Below are 15,863 nucleotides of genomic sequence, written 5' to 3' on the forward strand. Positions count from 1 at the left end.
AAAAAAAAAAAAAAAAAAAAAAAAAAAAATTCTGAAATTATCTTTATTTTTTATTGCCTGTCTCACCTACTAGGAATGTAAATTGGTCGTGTTGGTCACTGCTATATTCATAGCTTCTTGAACACTGCCTGGGGTTCAGTAAATATTTATGGACTGGACAAATGGATGGATTCAAGGAAGCCAAGGGAAGAGACTCCAAGCCCAAGTCTGGGTTTCACAGAGTGCTGGAGGGAAGGGCGCCTGGGTTGCCAGGACAGCATAGGGTCTCTTGGGGAGTGTCGCGGATTTTGGAGGGGGGATCCCATTCCTGTCACAGAACCCAGACCGCCTGCCTCCCAGCCCTTGGGCAAGGGCAGGGGGCTGATTGGCATGAGCTGGAACAGGACGCAGTGTCTCCTGAAAAGCCGGTCGAGGCAGCCACAGGGAGGGGCTGAAGACCCGGGGCAGCAGGAGCCTGTGAGACAGAACCTGGGCTGGGGCCAGGCGCTCACCCTTCCTGCCCTCCCTGCATGGGCCCTCCTAAGCCCCAACCTGAAGCTCCAAGTGTTGACATTTTGGCTCAGGTTGGAGGGGAAACAGCTGAGAGTCTGACCTTGGGCGTGAAAAGGGCATTGGAAGGAAGGGCAGGTGGTGGTGGGCAGGCTTCGGGCAGCAGATGGATCTAGGAGCCAGTGTGGAGGAGGCTAAGACCAGAACAAGAGCCAGTGGGTGGCTACAGTGGGTGCAAGGGTGAAAGATATTTGGGTTTTGGTGCCAAGGGGAGAGACTGAGAGAGGGGTGGAGGTGGGATTGCTGGTGGGAAGGCCAGGCAGGAAGGAATGTGCAGGGTGTGAGCAGCTGGAGGTGGCAGAGCTATGTGTGTGGGTGCCCAGGTGTGGCGAGAATCTGCTCGTGTTTTCAGGCTTTGCTCAAACAAGGGTGCTAAGGCCCACTCCCCTCAGAGGACCCAGGGTTCCTCTCCAGCTCCTGGACACTTGACTCCACCCAAAGACAGGCATCCCAGGACAGATACTCAGAAGCTTCTGCCTTCTCTGGGCTCTGCCTATAGAGGATGACTAAGTGTACCACCTCTCCAAGCTTGAGTTCATCAAATCTGTTCCCCGGTTTCACACTCCAGGGAAAAAGCCAACTTCCTGGGCAAACTCAGGTGTGGTTTTTCTGCCCTGGTCCAGGGCCGAAATGATGGAGTTTCCCACACCAGGAGGTGGCTGGGCAGAGAAGCGTGGGTGATGAGTGTCAGAATCCTAATCCACCCGGAGATCAAGAGGTGGGGTTTCTCCCCCTTTGAACTATGTTCCATCTTCTTTTTGTGTTTTTTGGAGACACAGTCTCGCTCTATCCCTCAGGCTGGAGTGCAGCGGTGTGATCTCAGCTCACTGCAACCTTTGCCTCCCAGGTTCAAGTGATTCTCCTGCCTCAGCCTCCTGAGTAGCTGGGATTACAGGTACACGCCACCACACCTGGGTAATTTTTGTATTTTTAGTAGAGACGGAGTTTCACCATGTTGGCCAGGGTGGTCTCAAACTCCTGACCTCAGGTGATCCACCTGCCTCGGCCTCCCAAAGTGCTGGGATTACAAGCGTGAGCCACTGCACCCAGCCAAAATCAGCCCTTTTTTAATCCTGGTTTTGTCAATGTTATATTTTTCACCTCCTTGATTGTACACCAAAATGTAGCCCCCTTTGTTTAATTAATCATCTGTGTTTTGGTCTCGGTTCATTAAAACCTCCTCACCTGTACACCCAGTTTACTTTCTTCTCCCAGGCTATCAAAGAAGGAGAACATCACCCTGCCCCAGTCCCATGGCAGGTGCTTGGCAAATGAATTTCCCATGGATGTTGGCGGAAGGAAGAGGTTATGTCATTCTGCCCCTTCTTGCATCCATCCCTCTCTGGGATGGTGACTCCTTCCTGGTGCAAACCCCGACTCCCCCTGAATCTTGGTCACAGCTGCATGTCAACCTGCTGTGCAGGTGAGGGTGCCTGCCTGTGAGTCACTGAGGTGCAAGCAAACCCCTACCCCGGGGCTGCAGGGGAGGGAGCTGTTTGTCCACTTGTTCTTTGTGTTGTTCTAAGTGCTGGAGGCACAGTTGTGAACAAACAAACAAGAACAGGAGCCCTGTGAGGGGCTTAGAGCCCAAGGGAGAGACATAGAACAAATAAACCAATCAATAGATCATGACAAACTACATGAAAAGCTACAAGGAAAAGAATGGGTGCTGCCAGAAGATGTGACGTGAAGAGTGTGGTAAGATTGGCAATCAGGGCCGGGCAAGGTGGCTCACGCCTGTAATCCCAGCACTTTGGGAGGCCCAGGTAAATGGATCACCTGAGGTCAGGAGTTTGAGATCAGCCTGGCCAACATGGTGAAATCCCATCTCTACTAAAAATTAGCCAGGTGTAGTGGCACATGCCTGTAGTCCCAGCTACTGAGGAGGCTGAGGTGGGAGAATCGCTTGGATCCAGGAGGCAGAGGTTGCAGTGAGCCAAGATCGCATCATTGCACTTCAGCCCAGGCAACAAGAGAGAAACTCTGTCTCAAAAAAAAAAAAAGAAAAGAAAAGATTAGCAATCAGATGAAACCTGAGGAATTGACATTTATTCATTCAGGCATAGTTTATTGGGCTAATGTCTTTTTCCGATTTTCAGACAGGGTCTTGCTGTGTCACCTGGCTGGAGTGCAGTGACACAATCATAGCTCACTGCAGCTTTGACCTCCCAGGCTCAAGTGATCCTCCCAGCTCAGCCTCCCTAATAACTGGGGCGACAGGTGTGCACCAACACACCTGGCTAATTTTTTTATTTTTTGTAGATACAGGGTTTTGCCACGTTGCCCATGTTGGTCTCAAACTCATGGGCTCAAGTGATCCTCCCACCTCGGCCTCCCAAAGTGTTGGGATTACAGGCATGAGCCACTGCACCCAGCTCACAAACACCTTTTAAGTGCCAAACACTTTTCTTGTCAATGGGATATAGAAGTGATATAGATGACGTCCCTGGTCTCTCAGAGCTTACAGTCTGGTTGGCAAAGACAGTTGGCAAGAAAACAATTTTTAGAGAGACATGTGCTCTAAGGAAAATAAAAACATAGACAGTGTAGCCCTAGAGAAATTTTGCACATTGGAACATAACCCAGAATGGAGAAGTCAGACAAGGCTTCCTGGAAGATGGGCAGAGATTGGGGGGAAGGGGGTGATGGCTGACAGTGACAGAGAAAGGGGGGAACTTAGATGGGGAGTCTAGAAAGCCTCTCTTAAAGAGTGGGAAACCAAGAGGCAGCCAACGGAAGCCCTGGGTGGGTTTTCCAGGCATATGGAGGCAGCTAGAGTCACTCCGGGGGAGAAGCCAAGGAACAGTATGGAGCCTGTGTACTTCAGGAGACGGAGAAGAGGAAAAGGCTTTCAGGAACGGTGTAAAAGGTGGAATTCCAGGCTGGGTGTGGTGGCTCACTCCTGTAATCCTAGCATTTTGGCAGGCTGAGGTGGGAGGATCACTTGAGCCCAAGAGTTCTAGACCAGCCTGAGCAAAAGAGTGAGACTCTCTCTCTACAAAAAAATAAAAAACAAAAATAGCCTGCCGTGGTGGCTGCAGCCACTGGAGCTGGTGGCTCCAGCCACTCAGAAGGCCAAGGCGGGAGGATTGCTTGAGCCCAGGAGTTCAAGGCTGCAGTGAGCCATGATTGCACCACTACACTCCAGCTTGGGAGACAGAGTGACACCCTGTCTCAAAATAAATAAACAAATGATAATTTTAAAAAGTGGGATTCCACTCCAGACAGCAGTGCGTGGCCATGGAACGGTGGTGCATAGCATGCTGACGTCCCATGCCTCTACGGGGATGGGATGTGGTGGTCTCAGGCCTCTGGCTTGGGCACCGCCTCCTGGGTGGCGTCACTGGATACTGTGACGTCACTGGGTACTGTGACATCACTGGGCACTGTGACATCACGGCAAGAAGCCCCGGATCCACCAGCCCTGGCGCTCCGCACGCACCTCAGTAACATCGCGGCAGGTCCCAGGGCAGCCAGGCCAATTATAACCTTATAAGAGGCCATGTCGAAGCGAGACATCGTCCTCACCAATGTCACTGTTGTCCAGTTGCTGCGACAGCCGTGCCCGGGTAAGGGAAGCAGGGGAGGACGCGGGGGAGGGGTGGAAAGGGTAGTGGGGAGCATCTGCACCCTCACACCTGTGCCGCATCCCGACCGCCCTTCCTGGCGTGTGCACCATCTAGGGACAAGGGGATCGTCTGCCCTCCCTCCCTCCACACCCGCCACTGTGCTGGCAGAGTGGGGTCTACCGCGATGGCGGGGAGACCGGGCCTCCGCCCCCAGGGCTGGGTGGGCTTTGCGCCGCTATCACGCGGTGGAAGGAGCAGAAACGAGGGCGCATCGGAGGCTGCAGCCTAAAAGTGGCGGAAAGTGGGAGGGCTTAGGAGGGGCTTATGGAGAACCCAGGGGTGCTGGGCTTCCACGTAAAAGTGATGTTCATGGCGCTTTGCGTGAGGTGGGCTTTGCCCTCCCTGTGATGCACAAAACAAGGACACTTGCAACCTTGCCGGGGACGTACTGACCACTTCGCAGGCGAGAGCTCAGGGAAGCCTCACCACCACTTGAGAAGGCCAATGTGTGCCCGCAGTTTGCAGAGCGGACAACAGAGGTTAAGAAAGGGCAAACTACTTCGTTAGTCTCTCAACTAGGGCGGCACGCGCGCACACACACATACACGCAGTCATTTTAGCCGGAGGAACCGGGTCTTCCGGGTGGGCTGTCCCCATTCCCACGCTGTTCCCTCACTTCCCACGGGCGGCGGTCGCAGGGGTAGGTGGGGCCGGGATGGGCGCAGGGCTTGGGTCCAGGAGACCCTGGAAGACATAGGAGCAGACAGGCTTAGCAGCCATAACAGCCATGAGACTTGAACCCCTGCCCCGCGCATCACTGCTCCGTGGCCTCGGGCTTCATTTTCCCCTCTGTAAAGTGGGTTTATAGCGCATGCCTCTCGGGATTCAGTGGGAGGGCAGCAGTGAGGAGCTCGGCACAGCACCCAGCTAGCCCCCAGGCTTTTCTCCAACCCAGGGACCCCACCCCTACAGTGGAGGGGAAGAAAGTGCAAGGCTGGGGGTGCTGAGAGAGGAGGAGCATCTGAGTTTTCTTTGGAAAGGTCACCCATTGGGCTCAGATTCCCACCCTGAACCAGATGTACAAATCCCCTTCCTCCGATAGCAGAAACAACCCCCAGGGATTCTAACATCCTCAAGTTCACCAATAAACACTAACACCTTCATGAACTTGGACAGCCACTGGAAACACCCATAGTCCAGCCTCAGGCCACAAGGTCTGTGGCAGCAGGGAGAGGTCAGGGAGACAGACAGGCCAGCTGGCCCCCAGCTCCCAGCCCCACCACCTCCCAAACGCCTTTGATGTGGTGACGAAAACTTGGACTCCCACTATCCCCTTCCAGCCCCTCTCTACCTACCCTCTGCTGTCTCCCTTTCCTCGTGAATCTGCGTAGGATCAGACTTCCCTCCTCTATTAAATTCAGCTCCTATGTGTGGGCCTCAAGATCTCACTGAGCCCTCACAGCAGCCCCAACGTGGAGGATCAGCCCCGAGAGGTTCATTAACTTGCTCAAGTCCACAGAGCAGCAGGTCTGTGTGGACTGAGCCAGGCTTGACTTTCCAGCTTGAAACTCTCTGCCACCAGGACCCCTGAGTCTCTACTTCTCCCCTCTTCTCAAGCCCTCCTCTGTAGCTCAGGTGGCTGCTACCTCCAGGCACAGGTGTTTGTAAGTGCAGTCTGGGAGTGGCAGTGTGTGTGGAGAGGTGGGAGCCAAGGCGAGCTTCCATGGGCTTCACAGAGTATGATACACGGCACTCTCTAAGCTTCCCTGGGGATAAGAAATGCCTGGAGTGCTTATTTTATTTACTTATTTGTGTGTGTGTGTGTGTGAGAGAGACAGAGTTTCGCTCTTGTTGCCCAGGATGGAGTGCAATGGTGCAATCTCGGCTCACCGCAACCTCCTACTCCCGGGTTCAAGCGATTCTCCTGCCTCAGCCTCCCAAGTAGCTGGGATTACAGGCATGCGCCACCACACCTGGGCTAATTTATTTTGTATTTTTAGAAGAGACAGGGTTTCTCCATGTTGGTCAGGCTGGTCTCGAACTCCTGACCTCAGGTGATCCGCCCACCTCGGCCTCCCAAAGTGCTGGGATTACAGGTGTGAGCCACTGCTCCTGGCCTGGAGTGCTTACTAAAAACAGGATTTCTGGGCCTCCATACAGACCTACGGAGTCCAATTTTTCTAGGAAGAGCCCTCCTCAGGTGATTTTTTTTTTTTTAGACAGAGTCTCACTCTGTCGCCCAGGCTAGTGTGCAGTGGCACAATCTCGGCTCACTGCAACCTCTGCCTCCCAGGTTCAAGAGATTCTCTTGCCTCAGCCCCACTAGGAGCTGGGATGACAGTATTTTTAGTAGAGAATGGGTTTCTCCACATTGGTCAGGCTGGTCTTGAACTCCTGACCTCAAGTGATCCACCCACCTTGGCCTCCCAAAGTGCCAGGATTACAGGCTTGAGCCACCACGCCTGGCTACTCTGATGATTCCTATCATTGGAACAGCTTGGGGACCACTGGGCTAAATCAATTATTGGACAAGTTTGGGGAACAATCTCCAAAATACTAATGCATGTCAAACATTTCCTGGGCTTGGGCATAAGCACTCCATGTATTACCTCATTTAATCCTCACAACAACCCTCTAAGAAAAGTACTATTATCTCCCCTTACAGAGGAGGAAACCGAGGCACAGAGAATGTCACCCCAAGCAATCTGTGTTGAAAGTACATACCCAGGCCGGGTGCGGTGGCTCACACCTGTAATCCTAACACTTTGGGAGGCCGAGGCGGGTGGATCCCCTAAGGTCAGGAGTTCGAGACCAGCCTGGCCAACATGGTGAAACCCCTATCTCTACTAAAAATACAAAATTTAGCCAGGCGCCATGGCAGGTGCCTATAATCCCAGCTACTTGGGAGGCTGAGGCAGGAGAATCGCCTGAACCCAGAAGGTGGAGGTTGCAGTGAGCCGAGATCAGGCCACTGCACTCCAGCCTGGGTGACAGAGCAATACTCCGTCTCGGGGGGGAAAAAAAAAAAAGAAAACGAAAGTACATACCCAGTGAATTAGAATCTCAGGAAAGAGCCCTTGGGATTGATATTTTAAACAAGTTTATTCTGTAGAGAAAGTGGGTTTGGGAAACACTGGGCTAAATGGTTAGTCACTAGGGGCAAGGAACCAGCAACAGACTCTGGGCAGCAAAGACAGTTTGTTCTCTTTCACTTTGGTGGCCGCGCAACCCATTTTCCCTCCCTTCCCCCGCATAGTGACTGGAGCAGTGCCTCCACCTGAGCCCAAGGTTGAAATAGAGCCCCAGCCCACACCAGTCAGGGATGAAATAAAGCCACCGCCGCCACATCACCATGTGCCCCGGGAGCTGACTGTGGGCATCAACGGGTGAGTCTACTCCAGCCCCTGATCAGTCTGAAGCCTTAGAGCCCAGCCCTTCCTCTGGCTGCTAACTGGGGGCACCTCCACATTGGCCCCCATCAATGCTTTCATTCCGACGACCCTGGAGAAATAGCCCGGAGTAAGGCAGACAGGGCCCCATGCTCAGCCCACATTCTGGTGGGGAAGACAGTAATCAAATAAAGAAATGACATTGTTCAGTAGAGTGTGCTGGGAACAGCGTAGAACCCAGTGGAAAAGTAAGGCTGGAGAGGGCAGCCTTTGCCAGTGATCAGGGAAGGCCTCAGGGAGAAGGTGTCATTGGAGTTGGATCAGAGTGATGAGGTGCAGCCAGCTCTCAGGACACCTTGCTGGGGAAGGTGTCTTCCAGGCAGCAGGACAAGCAATGATTCTGGGGCAGAGGCGAGTTCAGTGTGTTCAGGGACAGCCAGGAAGTCACAGTGGCTGGTGTCCACCAAGCAAAGGGAAAAGGAGGGAGGCCGGTGGGAAGCCCAGCGGGGGGCTGCTACACACGGTGAGGAATGTGGATCTTGTTTTACTAATGGACAGTTGTGGATGTTTTCATGCCAAGAGATGTAATCTGTCTTGAAGCTTTAAAAGATCCATCCAGGCTCACACCTGTAAACCCAGCACTTTGGGAGGCCAAGGCAGGAGAATCCTTTGAGACCAGGAGTTTGAGATCAAGTGTTTGAGGCCAGTGTGGGCAACATAGCGAGACCCTGTTTCTACAAAAAAAATTTTTTAATTGTTTAATGAAAAAATAAAAGATCCATCCAGCTACAAGGTTAAGAATAGGGGTTAGGAGCCAGGCACAGTAGCTCAGGCCTGTAATCCCAGCACTTTGGGAGGCTAAGGCAGGTCTATCAACTTTAGGTCAGGAGTTCGAGACCAGCCTGGCCAACATGGCGAAACCCCGTCTCTATAAAAAATACAAAAATTAGCCAGGTGTGGTGGTACACGCCTGTAGTCCCAGCTATTTGGGAGGCTGAGGTAGGAGAATCATTTGAACCCAGGAGGCAGAGGTTGCAATGAGCCCAGATAGCACCACTGCACTCCAGCCTAGGCAAAAGAGCTAAACTCCGTCTCAAAAAAAAAAAAAAAAAAATAGGGGTTAGGGAACAGATTAGGAGAGGGAGCTGAAAAAGCAGTGAAAGGGCTGGTGAGGTCATCTTAGCAAGAGATGACCGTGGCTGGCACAGAGGTGGTTGCCTTCTTCCCCTGGATTAAGGATTCCCAACCAGCCTCCTCGCCATTACCCCCTCTCTCCCATCCCTTCCTCTGTCTGTCCCCGGGCAGATTTGGACGCATCGGTCGCCTGGTCCTGCGCGCCTGCATGGAGAAGGGTGTTAAGGTGGTGGCTGTGAATGATCCATTCATTGACCCAGAATACATGGTCAGTAGCTGGCAGGGGCCAGGAACAGCAGGGTGGGACTAGGGTGGGAAGGGGGCTTAGGGAAGCTGTATGGAAGGCTCTCAGCTGCAATGTGAGACCTTCGCCAAAGAGGGGACTCTCTAGGGATCCTCGCCCTGCCACCCTAAGACTGGGAGCCATTCCATCCCCCACAGGTGTACATGTTTAAGTATGACTCCACCCACGGCCGATACAAGGGAAGTGTGGAATTCAGGAATGGACAGCTGGTCGTGGACAACCATGAGATCTCTGTCTACCAGTGGTAAGGAGAGCATCTGTCTGATGCACGGCTGTGACATATTGAGACAGGGGATGTGGAGGTGGCTAAAATGGGATTCCAGCCTCTCACATGGGGTTCTGAAACCACCCCCAAAATTGCATGTGCATGCCTCTAGGTACTAATTTGAAGAGGGGAGTCTCAGATAGGTCCTTCACCCCTAAAATGGTTAAGAAGCACTAATCTAAAAAGATGTCTCACTGTACTCAAGAATGCTTTTATTTTATTTTTTTTAGGGACGAGGTATCACTCTCTTGCCCAGTGTGGAATGCAGTGGTGTAATCATAGCTCACCGCTATGAGACCTCCCGAGCTCAAGTGATCCTCCCACCTCAGCCTCCCGAGTAGCTGACACAAGCCACCACACCTGGCAAATTTTCTGTAGAGACGAGGTCTTGCCATTTGGCCCAGGCTGGTCTCAAACTCCTGGTCCCAAGCAATCCTCCCACCTTGGCCTCCCAGAGTGCTGGGATTACAGGCACGAGCCATCACATTTTGCTTTAACACACATTTGTATGTTTTCTTGGGGGCATATCAACATGTCCAGAACTCAACTCTTGATTTCCCTTCAACCCCACACCTATTCAGCTCCCACTGACCACTGCTGGTCAACTGTGCCTGAAATCCAAAGGGAGGAAGGTATAATGAGGCTTGTGCGAACATCCGAACATCCATTCCCATCACGGCCTGAACCAGTGTTTCAGGTTTACTTTAGAATGCCCTGGGCCGAGAGAAGGGCTGCATTCAGTTAGTTGGGAGAGCTTAGAATTTTATTTTTGGCTGACATTCACCTTTCTAATGTAAACTATTAGCCACACCTGGCTCTGTGGCTGCCTGGGGCTTTTACACACACACACCCACAGGCACGCACACATGCACATACAGGCACACTAGTGAACCCTGTCCTGGCCCAGGCAGGGTCTGCAGCCTCCCCAGCGCCCCTCCCCACAGATATAATCTCAGCCCTTCTCCTTGCAGTTACTGGGGGTAGGGTGAGAGATAAAGGAGCAGGGATGGGTGCAGGAAGTTTGCGGGCGGGGGGCAGAGACTGGAGAGTCAGTGAAAATGGAAGAAAGCTGCTTAATCCAAGTTTGAAATCAAGACAGCAGAAACAACTCCAGCACCGTAGTTATCATGCAGACTTCAACATGGCCACCACCATTCCTGCCACTTGGAGTCATCCCCCTTCCCCACCTAGCTGCCCCCTCCATCCACGGCCCCAACCCGGGTGTTGCCTTCTCTGGTCACTCATGCAATGCAATGCGGTTCCCCGCCCCTCCAGCCTCCTCTCCATTCCTGCACTGTTGGGCTGCACAAGCCAAGCTGTGTGCCTGCACTCTGACCTGTGCTGCCGCTAGCTGGCTGGGTGACCTTGGGCAAGGGACCAAACTTGCCTGAGCCTCAGTTCCCCACTGTGATGGGGAACGCACCACAGCAGTAGCTGGGAGCACGAGTGGAATGAACACGTGATTGTGGACACTCAAATGGGCACTTCCCACAAGGCCATGGCCTTGCAGGGAGGGCTCTGTCAACTGGTGCCACCACAGTTGCTCTGGCATTAGGATGTACAGGCCCTGGTAGACATTCAGAACTTCCTTTGAATGAATGAATGGAATCCTCAAAACAGCCAGTGGGCAGGAGGCTGGGGCCCATGGCAGCCTTGGGGAGGGACTGGGGTCTTCTGGGGCACATTCCTTGTCTCAGGCCAACTCAGCAATTGCTGCAGAGGAATCGGAAGTGTCCTGAATTTGGAAGGCAGGAAAGGGGGGTAGCTGAGAAGAGCTAGTTGGGCCAGATGATGGAAGGCAGACTGACAGAGCAAGAGACAGGAAGAGGATAACCATGTACTATGGCCTTGCGGGGCGGCCGATTCATTCACTCATTCAGGCAGTGGAAGGAGGAGTGCAGACACGAGCTGGGGCCAGCCACCTGCACTCCAGCAGGCTCTCCCTCTCACTCCCCTCCGCCCTGACAGCAGTAAAAAAAATGCAAAAAATGACAGTGGTAGCACTTCCTCATTGGGTTATGAAGATTACATGAGTTTAATACAGGAAAGGCACTTAGAATATGGGCACAGGATAGGTGTTCAGTAAACATGTATAAAATGGCTAAAAAAAAAAAAAAAAAAATGAGGCCAGGTACAGCGGCTCATGCCTGTCATCCCAGCATTTTGGGAGGCTGAGGTGGGAGGATCACCTCAGGTTACGAGTTTGAGACCAGCCTGGCCAACATAGCAAAAACCCATGACCACTAAAAATACAAAAAACAACAAGAAAACTAGCCAGGTGTGGTAGTGCACGCCTGTAACCCCAGCTACTCAGGAGGCAGAGGCAGGAGAATTGCTTGAACCTGGAAGGTGGAGGTTGCAGTGAGCCAAGATCATGCCACTGCACTCCAGCCTGGGTGACAGAGTGAGACTCTGTCTCAAAAACAAAACGAAACAAAACAAAACATAACAAATAAACAAAGAAAACCCATGAGGCCAGGCACAGTGGCTTACACCTATAATCCCAGCACTGTAGGAGGCCAAGGATCACTTGAGCCCAGGGGTGCTAAAGCACCCTGGGAAACAAAAGTGAGACCCCATCTCTACAAAAAAAATTAAAATTTAGCTGGGCATGGTGGTGTGCGCCTGTAGTCCCAAGCTGCTTGGGAGGCCAAGGCAGGAGGGTGGCTTGAGCCAGGAAGATCAAGGCAGCAGTGAGCTCTGATTGTACCACTGCACTCCAGCCTGGGTGACAGAGGAAGACCCTGCCTCAAAACAAACAAACAAACCCCACAAACATTGATTGAATCCCTCATTGAGGGGAGCAGGCTCAAGGGCAAAAGAAACAGACCGACACGACCGAGAATCACAGAAGGAAAGCACTCGGTTACTCGTGATAAACCTGGGAAGGAAGAAAGCGGAATACAGTTTATTCACTTAATGCTTATTTGTAAAGCCAAGTAGATAATGGCAATACTAGATGTTTAATGTGCTTCAAATACAAACGTCTGTCAAAATACCAAGTAAAAACGTAAATTTATAAAACAGGAAACCAGAAACCTCCCCCTACTTACCTTTCTAATGTAAACCATGAGCCACTGCTGCCCCAAGGCGGCCTCAGGCTTCAGGTGTCCTCCAGGAGCTTTTTCTTTAATGGCAGTGTCTGTTTTCAGGGACTCTCCTGGCCCTTGGCAGCCAGCTTCCTCTTGCAGGAACTGAGGGTCTAGGAGGGTTCGTGGCGAGGTTGTCGGGGTTGGGGACCAGAAAGCAGCCAGGCAGGCCTCACAGTCACAGAGTCCACATCCCGGGCAGCATACGGAGAAAGGGTCTGAGCTGGCTGACAGCAGTCAGGGTTGGCGCCTCTGAGGAGGATGAGGGCTGAGTTGGGGAGGTCACCGCCTGTATCCAGGCATAGCAGAGGTGGTGCAACCAACAAAGGGAAGGTGGTCCGAAGTGGGGCAGTGGTGAAAAGCTAGGCCAGCGGAGTGGAACCCATCTGGAGCAAGTAAGTATGTGGGTGGGAGATGCAGGTGGTTGCAGGTGGGCTGGCACCTGCTCAGCCTTTCAAATGGTGAAGGCTGTGGACTATGAAGGTGGGGCTCAAGCAGGGGAGACTGACTCAGCCCTGCCACTACCCCACAGCAAGGAGCCCAAACAGATCCCCTGGAGGGATGTCGGGAGCCCCTACGTGGTGGAGTCCACAGGCGTGTACCTCTCCATAGAGGCAGCTTCGGTAAGCCGGGGAGAGGTGTCCAGGGCCAGCTGGGGGGATGATGGCGCCAGAAGCACCTGACACCCATGCTTCCTCCCCAGGACCACATCTCAGCAGGTGCTCAACGTGTGGTCATCTCCGCGCCCTCGCCGGACGCACCAACGTTCGTCATGGGTGTGAATGAAAACAACTATAACCCTGGCTCCATGAACATTGTGAGGTAAGGGGGCCAGTGACATCCTGCAATGTGTGGAAGGGAGGGTAGACTCGTCCTCCCCACTCTCAGCCCCACTGGATTCCTGGTCACTCCTGGCTTCTGCTTCTCCTTCCTGAAACTATCTGCTAAAAACGCATGACTTCTGGAGGACAAGCTTGGGGAGCCTCCCCAGCTGCATCTCAGTGTCTCCTTCAGTCTGACGGTGTCCGCACAGATCCCTCTCACCCTCATCCTGACGTTTCACAAAACCAAGTCTGCGTGCATACCCCAAGAGGGGTAAGGGTGGAGGGGTGGCTCTGCAACTCACCTCACAGTGCCCGTGCACACCTTGGCTGTTGCAGCAACGCGTCCTGCACCACCAACTGCTTGGCCCCCCTTGCCAAGGTCATCCACGAGCGATTTGGGATTGTGGAAGGGTTGATGGTGAGTTGAGGATGAGGGGCTGGGGCAGGATGGCAGGGAAACCCCAACCTCTTCTTCCCAGGCCTTGCTTACTGTATGGAGTTAAGAGGGAGAGACTGTTTCAGGAGGAGAGGCCCACCAGTGCAGAAGTCTTTTAAAACACTGTATAACCCTCAGGCAAGGCTGGACCCTGGCCTGAACACATCCCCTCCTGTGGTCTGTGCTGGTGGCCCCACCAGTCTCCACACCTAGGCCACCACCCTAGTCCTGGAAAAAAGAGGTATGGGAGCTTAGGAGCATGAAGGCCTCATCTTGGTCCTTCTCTTCCCCAAGACCACAGTCCATTCCTACACGGCCACCCAGAAGACAGTGGATGGGCCATCAAGGAAGGCCTGGAGAGATGGGCGGGGTGCCCACCAGAACATCATCCCAGCCTCCACTGGGGCTGCGAAAGCCGTGACCAAAGTCATCCCAGAGCTCAAAGGGTATGAGGACAAGGAGCTGCAACCAGGGTGGGGGCATACCCCGGGAGGACTGGACTGGCCCTCAGTCCTTAAGGGGAAAGCAGGAGCCTGGCCCGGCCACAGGGCAAGGGGAAATGGAGGGCAACATTCCTAAGTTCTGACTCCTGTTCTTCATGGGGGATTCTCTAGGAAGCTGACAGGGATGGCATTCCGGGTACCAACCCCAGATGTGTCTGTTGTGGACCTGACCTGCCGTCTCGCCCAGCCTGCTCCCTACTCAGCCATCAAGGAGGCTATAAAAGCAGCAGCCACGGGGCCCATGGCTGGCATCCTTGCCTACACTGAGGATGAGGTAGGGGCTGAGGAGAGGAGACCCTGGGAAGAGACCTCTGGGGAGGGACATGATTTCCACTTGCCAGGGAGCTGCTCTCAATGTGTCAAGACAGAAACTGCAGGGCGGGAAGGAAGATCTCCCTGCCTCAGGGCCTTTGCACTTGCTGTTCCTTTGGTCTGGAATGCTTGCCCCCCCAGATGACCACACAGTCTGTCCTTACTTCCTCCAAGTCTCTACTTCAACCTCCCTCTTCAGCAAGGCATCCCCTCAAAAGATGTTCTTTCTGTGGCCCTATTCCCTCCTGAAATTTCTTGTCAGTCACTGTTGACCCCAATGGTGTGTGCATTCCAAGAAAACAGGGATTTAGGGGCTGCATTTTCACTTTTGTGGCTCCAACCTGGCATACAGCAGGTGACCAATACATGCTTAGTGAACAAAAGACAACAGTTCTCATGTTTTTCAATACTTGTTCAGGGCCAGGCCATGGCCAGGTGCGCCTTCTCTGTGAGGAGTGGATGCCATGGTCATGGTGGACCCCTGTATGTCCACCTTGGTGCTGTCTCCCTGCATTAACTCCTGCAGGTCCACTTTCCCACAGTCACCAGGATCTTTTGTTTTAATGGAATCACACTGCATCACCCGTTTTCAGGAGTGAAACACTCCTGTGGCCTTTCATGACACTAGGGCTAAAACCCTCAAGTTCTCCGTTCCTGCAGCTCCTTCCACCTCAGACACTGTGTTGAGGGCCAGAGCCAGTGAGATCTTCCTAGTCATCTAGACCCAGGCTCATGGCCACCCCTCAGAGAGGCCCTCCATACTGGCCCATTCCAAATGCTTGCATTATTCCTAGGAAAGGGATGTACTGGTACAGCATGAGGGTGTTTGTGACCTGTGCCCTTTGGTCAGACCCCAGTAGAGTGCCTTGGTCCCTGTCCCCAGAGACTGAACACAGTAGGGCTACATCAAATATAGATGAATGCATGGATGGGCGATAGAGCTAAGAGCTCTGTCAGCTCCTGGAGGTCCTTGCTCTGCCGGACACACTTATCTTTGAAATTCTGACGCCCAGGTCGTCTCTACGGACTTCGTCGGTGATAGCCACTCGTCCATCTTCGATGCTAAGGCCGGCATTGCGCTCAATGACAATTTCGTGAAGCTCATTTCATGGTAAGGGGAAAGGAGCTGGAGACTTGCAGGGGAACTAAGGGGTGGTCGGAAGGAACCCCCTTGAGCCTGCCAATCCCTCCTCCACAGGTACGACAACGAATATGGCTACAGTCACCGGGTGGTCGACCTCCTCCGCTACATGTTCTTCCGAGACAAGTGAAACGGAAAGGTCCCTCCTTTCCTTCCCAGGGGCCAGGGACGGAACATGTGCCTCCCGTTCCTGCATCTGGCTGCCCGGGGGAGGAAGGGCACCCGGGGCGGACGCCCCACGCCGCTGGGTCCATGGTGAAATAAAAAACAGTGCTCACAGCTGCGTCTCGTATTTCTGCGCCGGTCACGGCGGGTTCTGATCCGGGTTTGAGGCCCACCCCACCCTTA

At 53.2% G+C, this 15,863-nt stretch overlaps 1 protein-coding gene and 1 long non-coding RNA gene across 2 annotated transcripts; one reads left to right on the top strand and one right to left on the bottom strand.

Annotated features, from left to right (window-relative positions):
* Positions 1–3,926: 3,926 nt before the first annotated feature.
* GAPDHS (glyceraldehyde-3-phosphate dehydrogenase, spermatogenic) lies at positions 3,927–15,794 on the top strand. Its single transcript, XM_017847585.1, has 11 exons — positions 3,927–4,118; positions 7,375–7,504; positions 8,813–8,909; positions 9,083–9,189; positions 12,832–12,922; positions 13,003–13,121; positions 13,460–13,541; positions 13,854–14,005; positions 14,174–14,336; positions 15,388–15,485; positions 15,573–15,794. The coding sequence occupies exons 1-11, from the start codon at positions 4,052–4,054 to the stop codon at positions 15,643–15,645; spliced, it is 1,179 nt and encodes a 392-aa protein (XP_017703074.1). The 5' UTR covers positions 3,927–4,051; the 3' UTR covers positions 15,646–15,794.
* On the bottom strand, positions 11,224–15,577 carry LOC108512345 (uncharacterized). The gene is made up of 3 exons (XR_001880570.1): positions 13,426–15,577; positions 12,264–12,588; positions 11,224–12,091 (listed from the first exon to the last, which is right to left on the bottom strand). It is a non-coding gene; the product is annotated as an uncharacterized LOC108512345 (long non-coding RNA).
* Positions 15,795–15,863: the final 69 nt, after the last annotated feature.

This window comes from Rhinopithecus bieti, unplaced genomic scaffold, assembly GCF_001698545.2.
Source record: "Rhinopithecus bieti isolate Rb0 unplaced genomic scaffold, ASM169854v2 scaffold_28066, whole genome shotgun sequence".
In the NCBI taxonomy this organism is placed as follows: Eukaryota; Metazoa; Chordata; class Mammalia; order Primates; family Cercopithecidae; genus Rhinopithecus; species Rhinopithecus bieti.